This window comes from Anabrus simplex, chromosome 3 (assembly GCF_040414725.1).
Source record: "Anabrus simplex isolate iqAnaSimp1 chromosome 3, ASM4041472v1, whole genome shotgun sequence".
Lineage (NCBI taxonomy): Eukaryota > Metazoa > Arthropoda > Insecta > Orthoptera > Tettigoniidae > Anabrus > Anabrus simplex.
In genome coordinates this window covers 91,728,924-91,744,358 of record NC_090267.1, presented here as the reverse complement: position 1 = coordinate 91,744,358, position 15,435 = coordinate 91,728,924, and the positions used below count along the sequence as shown (strand labels likewise).

Here is a 15,435-nt window from a genome sequence, read left to right as displayed (position 1 = left end):
GCGCTCCACAGTTACTGCCGGATTTGACCTTTCTCCACGCCGACGCCACACTCGTCTGCGGTGACTATCACTGACAGAACAGAAGCGTGACTCATCGGAGAACACGACGTTCCGCCATTCCCTCATCCAAGTCGCTCTAGCCCGGCACCATGCCAGGCGTGCACGTCTATGCTGTGGAGTCAATGGTAGTCTTCTGAGCGGACGCCGGGAGTGCAGGCCTCCTTCAACCAATCGACGGGAAATTGTTCTGGTCGATATTGGAACAGCCAGGGTGTCTTACACATGCTGAAGAATGGCGGTTGACGTGGCGTGCGGGGCTGCCACCGCTTGGCGGCGGATGCGCCGATCCTCGCGTGCTGACGTCACTCGGGCTGCGCCTGGACCCCTCGCACGTGCCACATGTCCCTGCGCCAACCATCTTCGCCACAGGCGCTGCACCGTGGACACATCCCTATGGGTATCGGCTGCGATTTGACGAAGCGACCAACCTGCCCTTCTCAGCCCGATCACCATACCCCTCGTAAAGTCGTCTGTCTGCTGGAAATGCCTCCGTTGAAGGCGGCCTGGCATTCTTAGCTATACACGTGTCCTGTGGCACACGACAACACGTTCTACAATGACTGTCGGCTGAGAAATCACGGTACGAAGTGGGCCATTCGCCAACGCTGTGTCCCATTTATCGTTCGCTACGTGCGCAGCCCAGCGGCGCATTTCACATCATGAGCATAGCTCAGTGACGTCAGTCTACCCTGCAATTGGCATAAAGTTCTGACCACTCCTTCTTGGTGTTGCATTTGCTCTGTCAGTCAGTGTATATAAAATAAGAGTTTTGTCTGTACATTGCTCAGAATTTGAAAATAATGGTAATTTCTATATCAGTCATGTCCACAGTAAGAAGGAAATCCACTTTTTTCTTTTCCGTAATGTCTGTATGTATGAATGTATGTATGTACACGCATCACTAGAAAACGGCTAAAGAGGATTTAATGAAAATCAGTATGCGAAGTCGGGGAATAAGTCACTACAATCTAAGCCATAAATAATTTTATTCACGCTGATAGAAATGGTAGTTTAGTGAAATGCCTAAAATTTAATTTTCAAATGTTTATGCTATTAGTGGTCCTATCTTAATGGTATGCGAAGTCGGGGAATAAGTCGCTACAATCTAGGCTATAAATAATTTTATTCACGCTGAGTTCAATGGTAGTTTAGGGGAAGGCCTAAAATGTAATTCTTAAATATTTAAGTTATTAGTGGTACTATCTCATTGAAAACTGGTATGCAAAATCGGATAATGAGTCGCTATGATCTAGGCTACAAATCATTTTATTCACCCTAAATGAAATGGTAGTTTAAGGGAAGGCTTAAAATTTAATTCTCAAATATTTATATTATTAGTGGTCGTATCGATAAATACTACATAATCAAAGTTATATAGAATAGAATATCCGACCATTTATGTCTTATACATTTTTGCCAGACCGGCTATGATAACACAGATATTCAGGAATTTGCATTTTGGTTGCTAAGTCCATATCGACGCTGAACCACAAGAAAATGGGTTAACAGGTTTTAATGAAAATCGGTATATAGAGTCTGGGAAAAAGAAACTACAGTCTAAGACATAAACAATTTTATTCACCCTGGATGAAATTGTGGTTTAGGGGAAGGCGCGTAAAATTTAATTTTTATATACCCATGTATTTGGTCCTATCGAAAAGTACTACATAACAAAAGTTACAGAGAATGTAATATCCGATCCTTTGTGTCTTATTCAGTTTTACCGTACCGTCTATGATAAGAGTGGTATTTCTGAGTAGGAAGAAAACTAAATGTGACGGCCTACAATATCGAAAGCGCATAACACTGATCAACAATAACATTACATTGACCATTTTCTGTTGTGATGTTATTTGTCTCTTATGCTGCCTCTCGACTCCGACAGATGGGATTACTGCTGTGTACCGAGTATGATAGCCTGACTGAATACTGGCGGGGAAATAGCCGGGGAGTTAGAAAACTTTCTTCTTTAGTATGCAATTCCTCTGGTTCATACATTTTCTGATACAGCTGGTACGTAACACACTGGTTCTTCATAGTATTCCAGTTATTCGATCCCTATTCTGATGTGCTGTTTTGAATGAGCAGTGTGCACACTTAAAACAGAGGCTCACTTAGTAATAGTAGTAGTATATTCTGTTCTGGAATTACAATTTAGGCATATTCCAAATTATAGCACCACAATTCACTAAATGACTCAAAATTCAACCGAGAAAAGAGCCATTTATTAAGAAAAGCTTCTTCATCTTCACTTGTATTCAATTCTGCATTCATTTTATTCCAAATTATCAGTGAAGAGGGGGTTTCTCCTCTGGTTTGGAGGAAAAATTTGCCTACAAGTCAGATAGATTTTTTCGCCGCCAGTATAGTGAATTGATATTTTCCTACTCATCGGGTACTCCTAAGAAACAGATTAGTAAAAGGGCATAGTTTATGCCCTGGGATGGGAGTCTCCATTATTCGATCCTCTCCCTGTCGAAAAAAGACGAAGAGTGTTCACGAATCACGGCTGTCTGCGGCTTGGTCATTCCAGCTCTGGAACTTTGGACTGTTAGATCGGCAGTGTAGTCCTGTTCGTTAAAGGTGAGAAAATATGTGGTGTTTCATTTGATCGAGTATTTCATATTAAAGCATTGCTTTTAATCGCGCCATTCCTACTGACGTCATTGTAATGTATATTCATTTCAGTTCTGAAAACCACTAAGACAGTCCTTTTGAGGATGTAAAAAGGCAGGTGGAGAGTGAGTGTCTACCATTATAATGAAAACTCTCCAACCCGATTGTGACTGATGGTATGCAAGTGGGTCTAACATTACAGTGAAAATTCCCTAACTCAGTCTTCATATGAGAAAAGATGTTCGGTGACTTCCCGGTCGCGTTCCTAGGGTAATGTTAAGAGCTATGCAATTTAATACAATCTTACTCACAACGTGTACACTAGAATTTCGTATGCAATGCAGAATTCCGTAGCGAAGCACGGGTACATCAGCTAGTATTATGATAAAAGTAAATAATAGTAATAATAATAATAATTTTTTTTTGCTAGGGGCTTTACGTCGCACCGACACAGATAGGTCTTATGGCGACGATGGGATAGGAAAGGCCTAGGAGTTGGAAGGAAGCGGCCGTGGCCTTAATTAAGGTACAGCCCCAGCATTTGCCTGGTGTGAAAATGGGAAACCACGGAAAACCATTTTCAGGGCTGCCGATAGTGGGATTCGAACCTACTATCTCCCGGATGCAAGCTCACAGCCGCGCGCCTCTACGCGCACGGCCAACTCGCCCGGTAATAATAATAATAAAATAATAAACAATAGCAGTATTATTTTCTTATTAGATTTGTTTTTAATTTGGTAATTTGGTATTTAATTTTAGGCGGAGAGTTCTTTAAATTTCAACATAGACATACCAAAGGATGGAGAAATTTTGAAACTTCAGAAAAGCCCTTCGAAACGAGGTGACTACTCTAAATGTACTAAGAAGGAAAATAACTTCGAAGTCGTCTAAACGGAAACGCGACGAAGACGATGACATTGCAATAAAAAATGCATTAGACTTACTGGCGAAAGAACCACCAGACGAATACGACAAATTTGAGGAATATGTTGCTTTAGAACTACGCACTCTTAGGAATGAGTATGTTAAAAGGAAGTTGAAAAATGAAATAAGAAAAGCCACAGTTCGTGCGGCAGATGAGGACGAAGAAGCAATGTGTTCATTCTCTTCCGTGAGTGCCGGCAACAGCACTTCACCAGGATACAATGATTTTCTCTCATCTCCTCCTGCATTACCACACACGTCTGAGTCGAATTCGGCAAGGGATTGTATTAATACTTTTAATTTGGCAGATCTGTAATGCAAAATTATGTACACTATATTTCTTTCCTTCCTGTCCGAAGTGAAAACTTATATAGAGTATGCCTAAAATTGTACTTTTCGGTTTCTTTACCTTGAATTATCAGCTTTCTTTACTGGTACTCGAGTAATTACATTCACGAATAAATAAGATTACATAAGGATATTTTTCCATAAGTGATTTCTTTACCTGTAAGTATTTCCCTTTCAGGGCATTGTAGATAGCGGGAGCAACTTCTTTTACTATTCTTCCTATACAGGGATTCGGAAAAGATACTGAAGACTGCTAAACGAATCACCTGAAAAAAATTGCATTGAATACAGTATACAATTAGCACGAATAGAACACAACTTACTATAAATACAAATCATTCAATTAAACTTACCTATGGCAAAAAATCTTAGAATAACCATCACTCTATCACGCACTGATATAGATTTTCTCATTTTAGTGTCCTTCTTGAAGATTACCGGTCCCACAGATTCGATAATAAACTCAACTTCAGAGCTCGTCATCTACAAAAATTTCGGAACTGCTGTGCGTCTTCCATTTGTAATTCCCGAAATAGCATATGACCGGCACCTAGAGCACTTCTCCTTTCAATCCATGGCTTAACCCAGCACCTTTTCCCTTTAGATATTTTTACACAGAATAGCTAATCACAGCTGCTGCGACTGGTCTGTAGTAGTGTGATGACATTTCGACTACTCTCCACTCTCTACAGGTGGACAAGTGGACAGGGTGTGACGAGAACTCGTGAAAGCTATCTTGGCGACGGACTCGCCGGGTACTCTCGATAGTTATTCCGGCCGAAATTTACTCTCAAATGGACAACCTGAGAGTGGATATCGAGAGTTACTCTCCCAGTTAATCTCAAATGGAAACCCACCCTTAGACCAATGGGTTTTGTCACCTACCAGGGCGCGCGCATTCCGATAAAAATTATGCACGAGCATTATATTTTAATATTCACTAGTACACGTGTATAACATTGGCCTCTGCTTGTCCTGGTTAGGTATAAAACCCATTGGTCCAAGGCGGCCGTGTCTTTATCAAACGCCTACTGCGCACGCTCTATGCGAGGCTGCTATATTAATAGATTTTAGTTCAGAATCGGATTCCGAAATCGAGTTTGTGTTCGAAACGGTAGTATGTAACATCGCCCTCATGAAACAAAAAGCAGGAAGACGTGCATACAGAAAAAAGTCATGGGGAATTCACTTTAACTAAAGAATTTGATGATGAAAAATTCATTTCAAAGAAGTGCATGATATCATCAACACTGACATAGAGGGATGCAAAGCTACAAGGTTCATTGGAAGCTTGGAGGCTTGTATCATACAGAACTTTGCGAACACGCACCTCAGCCATCCTGGAAGTGGTTTTCCATGGTTTCCCACTTCTCCTACAGGCACATGCCGGGATGGTACCTAACTTAAGGCCACGGCCGCTTCCTTCCCTCTTCCTTGTCTATCCCTTCCAATCTACCCATCCCCCCGCAAGGCTGCTGTTCAGCATAGCAGGTGAGACCGCCTGGACGAGGTACTGGTCATCTTTCCCAGTTGTATACTCGACCCAAAGTTTGAAGCTCCAGGATACTGCCCTTGAGGCGGTAGAGGTGGGACCCCTCACTGAGTCCGAGGGAAAAACCGACCCTGGAGGGTAAACAGATAAATAATAATAAGAATATCATAAACTATTATTACCGCACTTAAGTATTGTAGTTAAACTGTCGACCTTTACCTCGAAATTCTCTCAGAGAGCATCAAAAATCTTACCACTTTGTAGCTTTATTTTTTTTTTCAGTTTTGATGGATATTACAGCCTCCCCCCCTGCCGCCCGCTCAAACCCGGGTCCTTTTTGTTGTCTGTACAGTCCCTACCCCCACTTCTCATTGCCAGTCGCTGCTATTGACCATATCACCGCGAATGTAGCAAGAAACTGCGGGAAAGAGACTCCGCTCCTCTGGGTCACCACGGGCAGCAACTGCGTCACGTTATCCTGCGCTCTAACGTGTGCAGGTCCAATCAGTTCTGCAGCTGGCAGAAACTCGGTGTGAGACACCCTGTGCCTCCTCATGGACCTGCGTCTCATGTTGCGGCCGGCCGTATGCAAGGAGGTACGCAGTTCTGGCTGGCGCTAGCAATGGGCCTGTTCGTACTCACTATTCAGGGTTAATTTTTAACTTCTGACAGTTGTCTTGAAAACTATTTTTAATTAATCAGTGGGATGCATTACCTTAAGCCCGCATTTGGATCATGTGAATGGTGTGAACATTTATGCCTTCAAAAGAGTGCTGGCCCGCTTGTGTGTTTTGAAACTCGTCCAGGTGAACAACTCAACTCTTACTGCATCTCCTCTGGGAATACGTATTCTCGTGTATCAACACGCGTTTGTTTTGAGACGCCACCCGTTTAAGACCCATGTTCTTATTGCCACACAGTATTATATGTAAGCTTCAGGTTATTATACACTTCCCGATACAAAATTATGTGAACTTGAAAATTCAGCATAATGCTTTTTATATCTCGGCTCGCGCTATGGCCTTTCACCATAAAATATTTCTTGCCTTAGTTTTTAAGTTGGGAAACCTAGAGCCAATATTATTGTAAAGTCGTTCGTGTACAAACTAGCCAGATAATCATTACGATATGTACAAGCATCGCTCTGTCCATCGCTGCAGTTCAAGTCATGTGAAGTATTTGTTGTAAATGTCAATAAAGTAGTAAAAATGCGTTCCCGAACTGAAAATTCATTCTTCTTCTTATTCTGAAGAAGAAGGCGATACCTGTCCTTCTTCACTCCCTTTGGATAGAAGTGATGGAGTAGGCCTACATCCACGGTATCACCTGCCTTTTATAAGAGGCGACTTACAGAGGACCCAATGGGTTCTCAAGTTGGGAGCGAGGTTTGGCGACCACGGTTTCCAAAGTTGAGTCTGTCATTGTTTCCTCTTACTTGTGCCAGACTCCTCAATTTCATCTTTCCTGTCCGGTTTCCCTTGGTCAACTCTGGTTCTCTTTCGACCTCGATTTTATTAGATTTGCGCGGCTTAGGTAGTCTTATTTTCACCTCCTTCCTGACCTTTTCCCTTCATTCGCCGATATCTAAATTGTTCGAAATGTTCACTTCTTCCTTTTATCCTTCGGATTAGTGTTAAGAGAGCATGTTTGCATCCGGGAGATAGTGGGTTCGAATGCCACTGTCAGCAACCCTGAAGATCGTTTTCTGTGGTTTCCCATTTTCACATCAGGCTGTACCTTAAGGCCACAGTCGCTTCCTTCTCACTCCTAGGTCTTCCCTTCCCATCGTCGCCATAAGACCTATCTGTGTCGGTGCGACGTACAGCACATAGCAAAAAAAAAAAAAAAAAAAGAGAGCATGTTTGTCCACTTGTACTTCCTCTTAAAACAATAATCACCACCAACCACTCCTTCCTCGTTCTGTGTCCAAAATAATATAATTTCCTCTACTTGGTCACTTCCACGAGTTTTGGTTAACAACGCGTTGTTTGGAGGAATTTTCTGTCCAATGAAGGTGAAGTATGCCCCGATAGATTGAAGCCTTCTGTCAACAAATTGCCTACAGGATCCTTCAGGCTTCAGCACCATGCAAGAGAGTACAGTAGCACTCTACAATCCTCTCTTTCAATGCGCCGAGATCTCGGCAGCGAAGTAAGGGACACCTGTGTATTTATAGAGGTTTCTGTAGTTCTTTCAATTAGCGTTTGATCTCGACTGAGCGGTTCCAATTCTGCGATAGATCGGATATCAGCTACCAAAATTCCAGATGGTACTGGATTTCCACTGAGACCTATGTACTTGGTCCTCTTAATGTTTGTGCAGAGGACATATTCTCGTTTAGGCTTTCCGCTATCGATACATCTAAAGACTAAAAATTTGTCTGTTTCTAAACATTCTTATATTAAGAATCATAGACTATGCTAAGACTCTTCATATCACCGGACCTACATCATTCATAATTCTTACACATGAAGGCCGATGATGTAGTTGTTAGGGACCTTAATACAACAACTTACACATGTACAGTATACCTACGCCGGACAGGCATCACTTTTAACTTATAACTTATCGCAAATAACACTGAATTACAAGGGGTAGTACCCCCTTATTTCCTAGCTAACACAGCCACAGAGCGAGAGATCCAAAGGGGGAACGTTTGTTCATTGCTGTCCGAATTTTTAGAGGAATTTAATGGAATAGGATTGATGACCAAGCACAAAGAATAGATTTAAAATAACATTTCTGACATTTATTCAACATAAGCATCTTTAGGAAAACACAAAAAAATATACTTGCTGTGACATATTTTTTTGGTGAATGATTTCATGATGCCAATTTTCTTCCAGCAGTGAATTTACACAATTAAATTAACCTTCGTCAGCGCAGACAACGGTTAGGATCTGAAAAACAATAAACTTAAATTGGGCCTTCATTGCCTTTAAAAATTGAAATCAGAAATAAATGTGACTGAGCCTCTCCTAATTCACAGTAATCTTGGCAAATCAGCTGGCATTTAGTCTTATTTTATCATTACAAAAGCAAAATCTAACTTAAAAATCCCATTTGTCCATGTGGTAAATGTCTAATCGAAACTTTTAATTAATAATTATTTACACTAATTCATTGTAGGTAACGCTAGCTTAATAAATTTATGGAAGTTCTCCTGTCAATCCTGAATCTATTTCCAATGTCACAATTAATTAATTATTACTGTTAGTTGCCATCGAATTATTTCATTACATTTCTCACTAATAATCACACGATCGTGTTCACAAGGTTAACGTGTTCCACCTATTAAATTTTCAATTTAATCATGACTGACTTGATAATTGAATTAGTTAATTTATTAATTGTTATTATTAATTGTTAAGTCCTTGATTTATAAGTTAAATATGCCATCTGTTGAAAATGAATTCCTACCCGCACAGTATTTGAAATCTTTTGCCTTTGCTGATTTTTAACTACATGATCTTTCGTCTGAATCCATATCAAAAGAAAATAAATTTAAATGAATTCTTACTTTGTCATAATCTCAATAAATATTTCATTAAGGATTTCATTAAACAAACACTTTGACAAAACAACGCAGGAATAATCTAAGTCATCGCGGTGAACGCATGACTAGATTAAAACACAATGTGAGAAAAATGAACATCTGAAAATATTTCTAAATACTCCATTCACTCATATCATTCACACATGGGTAACACGGATTTTATATACATTATTTTACACTCGAATCCTGACTTAATTTTATCAGTTCACTATTTTTACACGTGGTCGGGTCAGTAAAGTCAAGTAGATGAACCTAAGTCTATTAACACACTCGACTTAGCCAATGATCAGTGATCGAATTGGAGTTATCACTTTTATTGAGTCAATGATTTAAGAACGACGACGATCTATCCTAATTTCAGAATATAATTCGAAGATTCGATAGAAATAAATAATCATCACCATCATCAACTCCTATTATTGGCTACGACTGTTCTGGAATTATGTAGAATATACTCGGGCGCTGCTTGCTACGGGAAACCTGTTCGTCACGTGTCCTTCCCTTTCTCTCGATCGAAGAGTGGATCAATACTTGCTATATTCAGAACTGGTAAAATCCGGCGTATGCACACGGAAAACAGCTCGCTGGCGACAGGATCTAGCCCTTGACAAATAATAAAAACTTCTTAATGCTGGCCTGTAACTTTTACTTTATTATTGACCAAATTTGACGGGGACAGTAGATATTGTTGTGGTGCCGATAATCGCAGCTTGTATCCAGTTCTCACCGGCAGAGCTGGCCAGGCAACCAGCTGACATCCACTTCACCGATCGAGACCCTATATAAGCGAGGGGCCGGGAGACAATGCAGGGTCTTTCATCGACGTCTCTCAAGTGGACTACACAACTCGTCGCAGAAGACTCTCCTGCGATTTTTGATCGGCCGGGTGGCTACACATCTTTACTATCCGCTCGTGCCGAGCCAACAAAGCATATAGGCCGACTCCTCGTTGGACGTTAGCCTCCCTAATACCTTAAAAGCATGCCTACAACCACAATCACCACCACCATAGCCTTCTGTTATCACACCTACTCTTCCCATTCCCTCACCACTACTACTTCGTCCCATCCATCGCTTGTTATGTCAACCTTCCTCCCCGACCCCCAGCGCATCTACCGACTGTCTACGCCAACTCCATCTCCAGCCGCACCAGCAGCAGCCAGTCAACCTTCGTTGCCACCATCAACAGTGTCACCAGCAACAGCCCGTCAACCTCCGTTACCGCCATCAACAGTGTTACCACCATCTTCAACCGCATCTGCAGCAGCCGCCAACCGCTCAACGCCATCGACATCAACTCCACCCGCACTGTTCAGTTGCGTCGTTCGCGGCGTCGACCCCCTCATCTCGCCAGCGGAAGTTCACCATCAACTTCGTCGTCAAGGCATACCCATCTGGAGGGCGTTTCGCATCTTTAACACCCACGGCTCCACCTATCTAATCCGTCTCCAGCTCACCAGCGCAGCAGCAGTTGACCACCTCATCTCACATGGTGTCAATCTCTTCGGCCGTCGCCATAATGTTGAACCTTCTCGGTCCCTTCCCCACGCTCGAAATCCTCAATCCACATCTCGTCGTCCCACCCGGCTCGATCATCCTCCTTTTCACCGTACACAACACGTCAGACCACTTACCCCTTTGTTCATATCTCATTCCCCCCACCTATACTAGACCATCTAAGACAACTCACGACTGTCCTTTCCCACATAGCTTATACACTACACCACCTTATTTCCTCTCGCAACTTCCATCTCGATACTCCTGTATAAATCCTCACTTCCTTTCATCTCCCCAGCCAAACTAACTCCTAACATCTCCTCAATCAAGAGACCCTCATCACTTCTCCACCTAATATCGATTCGCATTACCCACCTTCTTCATTTCTCACACCTCCCAGATCTTTTCACTTCTCTCGCTCGAGAGATCGCGTAACGATCTAGGGGGCCCGCCCCGCCCGATGGGCGGGGAATGAAAACTTCTCGACAGACAGACAGACAGACAGACAGACAGACAGACAGACAGACAGACAGACAGACAGACAGACAGACAGACAGACAGACAGACAGACAGACAGACAGACAGACAGACAGACAGACAGACAGACAATGCAGTCAATCGTCGAACGACTGGCTACTCCTTACTTCGGAAGCGCAGACGATGCTCTATATAAGGAGCTTACTGAACAAGTGCACTGAAGCTAGCTCGTGAGGTTTCTATCTCTAGACTCGCTGACATCTCTCCAAATTTTACATTCTCAAATCCTCAGCTCTTGAATGAGCACTTCGGCTTTGCAAATCAGTTGCTATGCAACATTTCTCCCTCAGCGAGTCTTCATTTAGTTTGTGTATTGGCAACGTGTAAATATTTTATATATTCAAGTGTTGTAGTAATCTGTTTATGTGACAAAACTGTCCGTTCTATGACAAGACTTTTCCTTCAGCAGAAGCTGGACTTTGAGTTTAATGCGCAAGTGGTACATATTTCGCAATATTGTATCATTGCAATTCTCCTTTAATAAAATTTTGTTTCGTGTGTGTGAAATAACTCTCTTAATACACAACAGATATATGACGTGATATTTACTATTTCTAGTGCGTTGTTCCATGCTGATTTACAACCTGAAAACAGTTTTGCTCCATCACATCACGCTTTGAAGCTGTTGACAAAATTTTATTTTTCATGTAATATCGTTGATCGAAAATGGTTTTCATTGTTTTTCGTTATTTTTCATACAAAGCCCAACATTTTCATTTGCTTCTTTTTTATTGTCAGTGACAGTGGACATTATTGCGGCCACAGGATGCATAAATTCACCACATTTGTTTTGATGCCTGTGCGGGTATGTAACAGAAAAATCTAATATGTGGCATGTGATGCATTTGCACTAATATTAGCTAAAGTCATGTTCATAAATACTGCATGTATCAATCACTGCTCTAATGAAATCTCCGTCTGTGAGTCGTTTTCCTTGATATGTTACAATGTTAAAATATGTAAATGGTTGATGTCGTATATTTCAAGAACGGTGGGTGATAAAGACAAATGGTTTGCATATTTTGAATCAGCATGTTTCAGTTGTCTTAGAACGCGTGTTGGATATCAAGATATCTACCGAAAGTCACTTTTTTGTAGATCAGTTTGATTTATGGGATGACTTTCGGGTTTGGATTGTATATGATTCGATATTTAATTTCCTTCATTTCTTCTTCTGGTCCCTTTTCCTCACATAAGTTTCGCTGTGGAGTCTTGCAATGAGAGCGAGCCTGAGGTTATTCCGTCTCCATTTCGACTACTCAGCTCGTTTGGTCAGAAACATATTCCCTTGCTAGAACGAACAGAGACAGAACGAGTCTGTCGAAAAAGTCGAACGAGACTCATTCTGCTCAGTCGAAATTGGCGACATTTCAATTGTGAGCAGTGTCGGTGAACCTCAGTTCGAAACTCGATAACAAGCTCGGTATACCGGACCACTTAGTTGTTCAATCACTCATTGGGTGATAAAATTGAGAATTGTGCTCTTGTTTCTTTTTTTTTTGCTAGTTGCTCTACGTCGCACCGACACAGATAGGTCTTATGGCGACGATGGGACTGGAAAGGGCTAGGAGTGGGAAGAAAGCGACCGGGGCCTTAATTAAGGTACAGCACCAGCATTTGCCTGCTGTGAAAATGGGAAACCACGGAAAACCATTTTCAGGGCTGCCGACAGTGGGGTTCGAACCTACTATCTCCCGAATACTGGATACAGGCCACACTTAAGCGACTGCAGCTATCGAGCTCGATGGTCTTGTTTCTGCTTCACGCGTAAGCGTTAAGAGTGTTTTATAGAGTGGGTCTAAGAGAAAGGTGTCAGGAGAACCGATGCATGTGACAATAAGTGAGTTACTTGAACTTTCGAGCTTCCGAACTGCTTGATCTGTCCAGACTCGTCTCTGTTCATTGTGATCAGACAGCATGGACTCATTTGTTCAATTAAGTTGAGAGCCTTTTCGACTTTGGTCCTTCCAAACACTCCAGTGATCAGTGTATTCGAGCAGGAAGCTCTGAGGGAGTCTAGAACGATCGGAACCCATTTCTTGTAAACGAGTCTGAGCGAGTATGTACGTCGTTTGTCACAGCTGAAGTTGGTGGCCACCATTGAGGTATTATTCGTATTTTTTTCTTTCCGTACTTAGATTGCCTTATCGAGGCTATCGGACTATTGTTGGAGGTCCTTTGCCTATGATATTCCTCTCCACCTACGCCCGAGTTTCCCTTCTATCTTACCGTCGTTGATCAATTTTGCCCTTTTGCAAGAGGTAACAGAAATTGACTGCTTTCCTGTGTGTTACGATGAATAGAACTTAGCATGCATCTCCCTGCAGATTAAACTCTTAAATGAAAACAGCACCGCCCAAGTTAAACAGGACTGTGGCTTATCAGATGCCTTCAAAACGGGTGAGGCAAAGTTACATTCTGTCTCTCCTGTTATTCAACATACACAGGGAATACATCATGCGAAGTACCCCCTGTAGGTGGGGGATGCAGACGAAGAATACACCCACGGTATTTCCTGCCTGTTGTAATAGGCGGCTAAAAGGTGCGACCAAGGGATGGTTTAGCGATAAGTGCCATTATGAGGGACCGTTGACCTGGATATTGAACCCCTTTAGACAACAAACATCATTGATTCAGGATTGTGATTTGGAAGCAGTCCCTTGGTCAGTAATATAGTTTCTGGGAAGTTGAGGCATTGCGGGTCGGACCCACTGATTAAAAAAAAAAATCATATTCATTCATTTATTCTTCATCATCACGTTTTGAATTCTGGTCAGTGGATGAATTTTGTACTTTTAAATTGTCATTGCATTTCGTCTCATTTCCAAACATTAGGGGCCGATGACCTAGACGTTAGTCCCCTTTAAACAACAAGCAACGTCATCAGCATGCGAAGCGCTTTCCTCTTGTCAGAGTTCCTATGGACAGGCTCTAAACCCCCTGGCGTGACCGAGCAATCAATAAAAATACAAAGAAATGCCTGGTTTGAGTCTTAGTATTTTCTGTCTTCTTTTATGTCTGTGAATCATGGACAGTGAAGGCTAAGGACAAAATATCACCGATGCATTTGAAATGTGGTGTTGGTGAATCTATCTCCTCCATAATAGAAGATCTTGGTGTCCCGAAACAAATTTCAACCCTTGTTAGAGAATCCTGCACTTATTTTGACATAATAAAATGAGAGAAAATAGCCTTGAAGAACTAGTGGCCCAAGGAGAAGTAAGTGGTATCAGGCCGCGTGGAAGAGCTCTCAGAAGATTGATCGACCATATCAAAGACGTAACTCACGCAATACTTCGAGTGACAATCCGTAAGGCAGAAGACCGCAGACAATGGCGACTGCTGGTGAACTCAATTGAATAGCAGAAAGTAAACATTAGTTCACGATACTCAGACATGAGTTATGCGACTAGGAAGAAGAAGAAGACAGACCTGTAGAGAAATTCCACGTGACAGCTGATGACTTCCATGAATTGCAAATAGCTGTCGAACGTAATGGTGATAGTGGCTTGATTTCTTTACATTCCCATACCGGTATAAATAGTTGTTCATAGCTATTGTAAGGTGCTTGGGATACCACAGTCCGCAGCTCTGTATGTTTTTAATATGACACTCTGAAGTGTACGCATTTGCAACGAAAAGGATGGAGATTGGGAGGGAACTCATAAGGAGGAAACGTTAAAGGATATTTGAAAAAAAAAATCAATTTGTTCAAAATGTCTAATCTCATAAAATTATTGCATTATTCCTACTCCAATGAGGTCAGACATTTTGGACAGTCATTTCTTCTCCGTCAACTGTTCATATTTACCCTGGTTTACCTTGTCTGTTTCAGCCCAGTGGTCATCTACGTGGTGGCTGTGTTGCTGCTCACCTATTCGTGTTGCAGCGATGGAGCTCGTATCCTTGGTATCTTTCCCACGCCAGCCATCAGTCATCAACTCCCATTCCAAGTCATCATGAAAGCTCTGGCGGCCCGAGGACATCAGATCACCGTCATCAGTCCAAATCCGCTCAAGGTACAATGTCTTCTCTCAGGATGGTCCAGTTATTTCAGTTGGGGGTTAGCCGATCTCATTAACATAGTCCATTAATTATTGTCATACTATTCCCAAGATAAGGAGTTCGATTCCGAAGAAGATCTGTAGCAGTGGAGGATGTATACAAGCTACAGCTCTGTGTCAATGCCTTCTGCTAGGTTCACGAACAAAATTGGTCAGTCACCACTGATCTGCAGCCGCCTAGGTGGCAGATCGCCTATTAATTGTTTACCTAATCCCTACTTATATAATTTCCAAGAATTTGGATGTTTGTCGAGCATCTCCTTAGGTAAATTATTCCAATCCCTAACTCCTCTTCCTATAGACGAATATTTGTCCCAATTTGTCCTCTTGAATTGCAACTT

At 42.0% G+C, this 15,435-nt stretch overlaps 1 protein-coding gene across 1 annotated transcript in view; it reads left to right on the top strand.

The window, feature by feature from the left end:
- The window catches only part of LOC136866671 (UDP-glycosyltransferase UGT5-like), a 95,257-nt gene that overhangs the window by 8,566 nt on the left and 71,256 nt on the right, over positions 1-15,435 (top strand). The window contains exon 2 of the mRNA XM_068227010.1: positions 14,866-15,049. Coding sequence (XP_068083111.1) covers positions 14,866-15,049 — 184 coding nt within the window. The remainder of the gene's footprint in view (positions 1-14,865; positions 15,050-15,435) is intronic.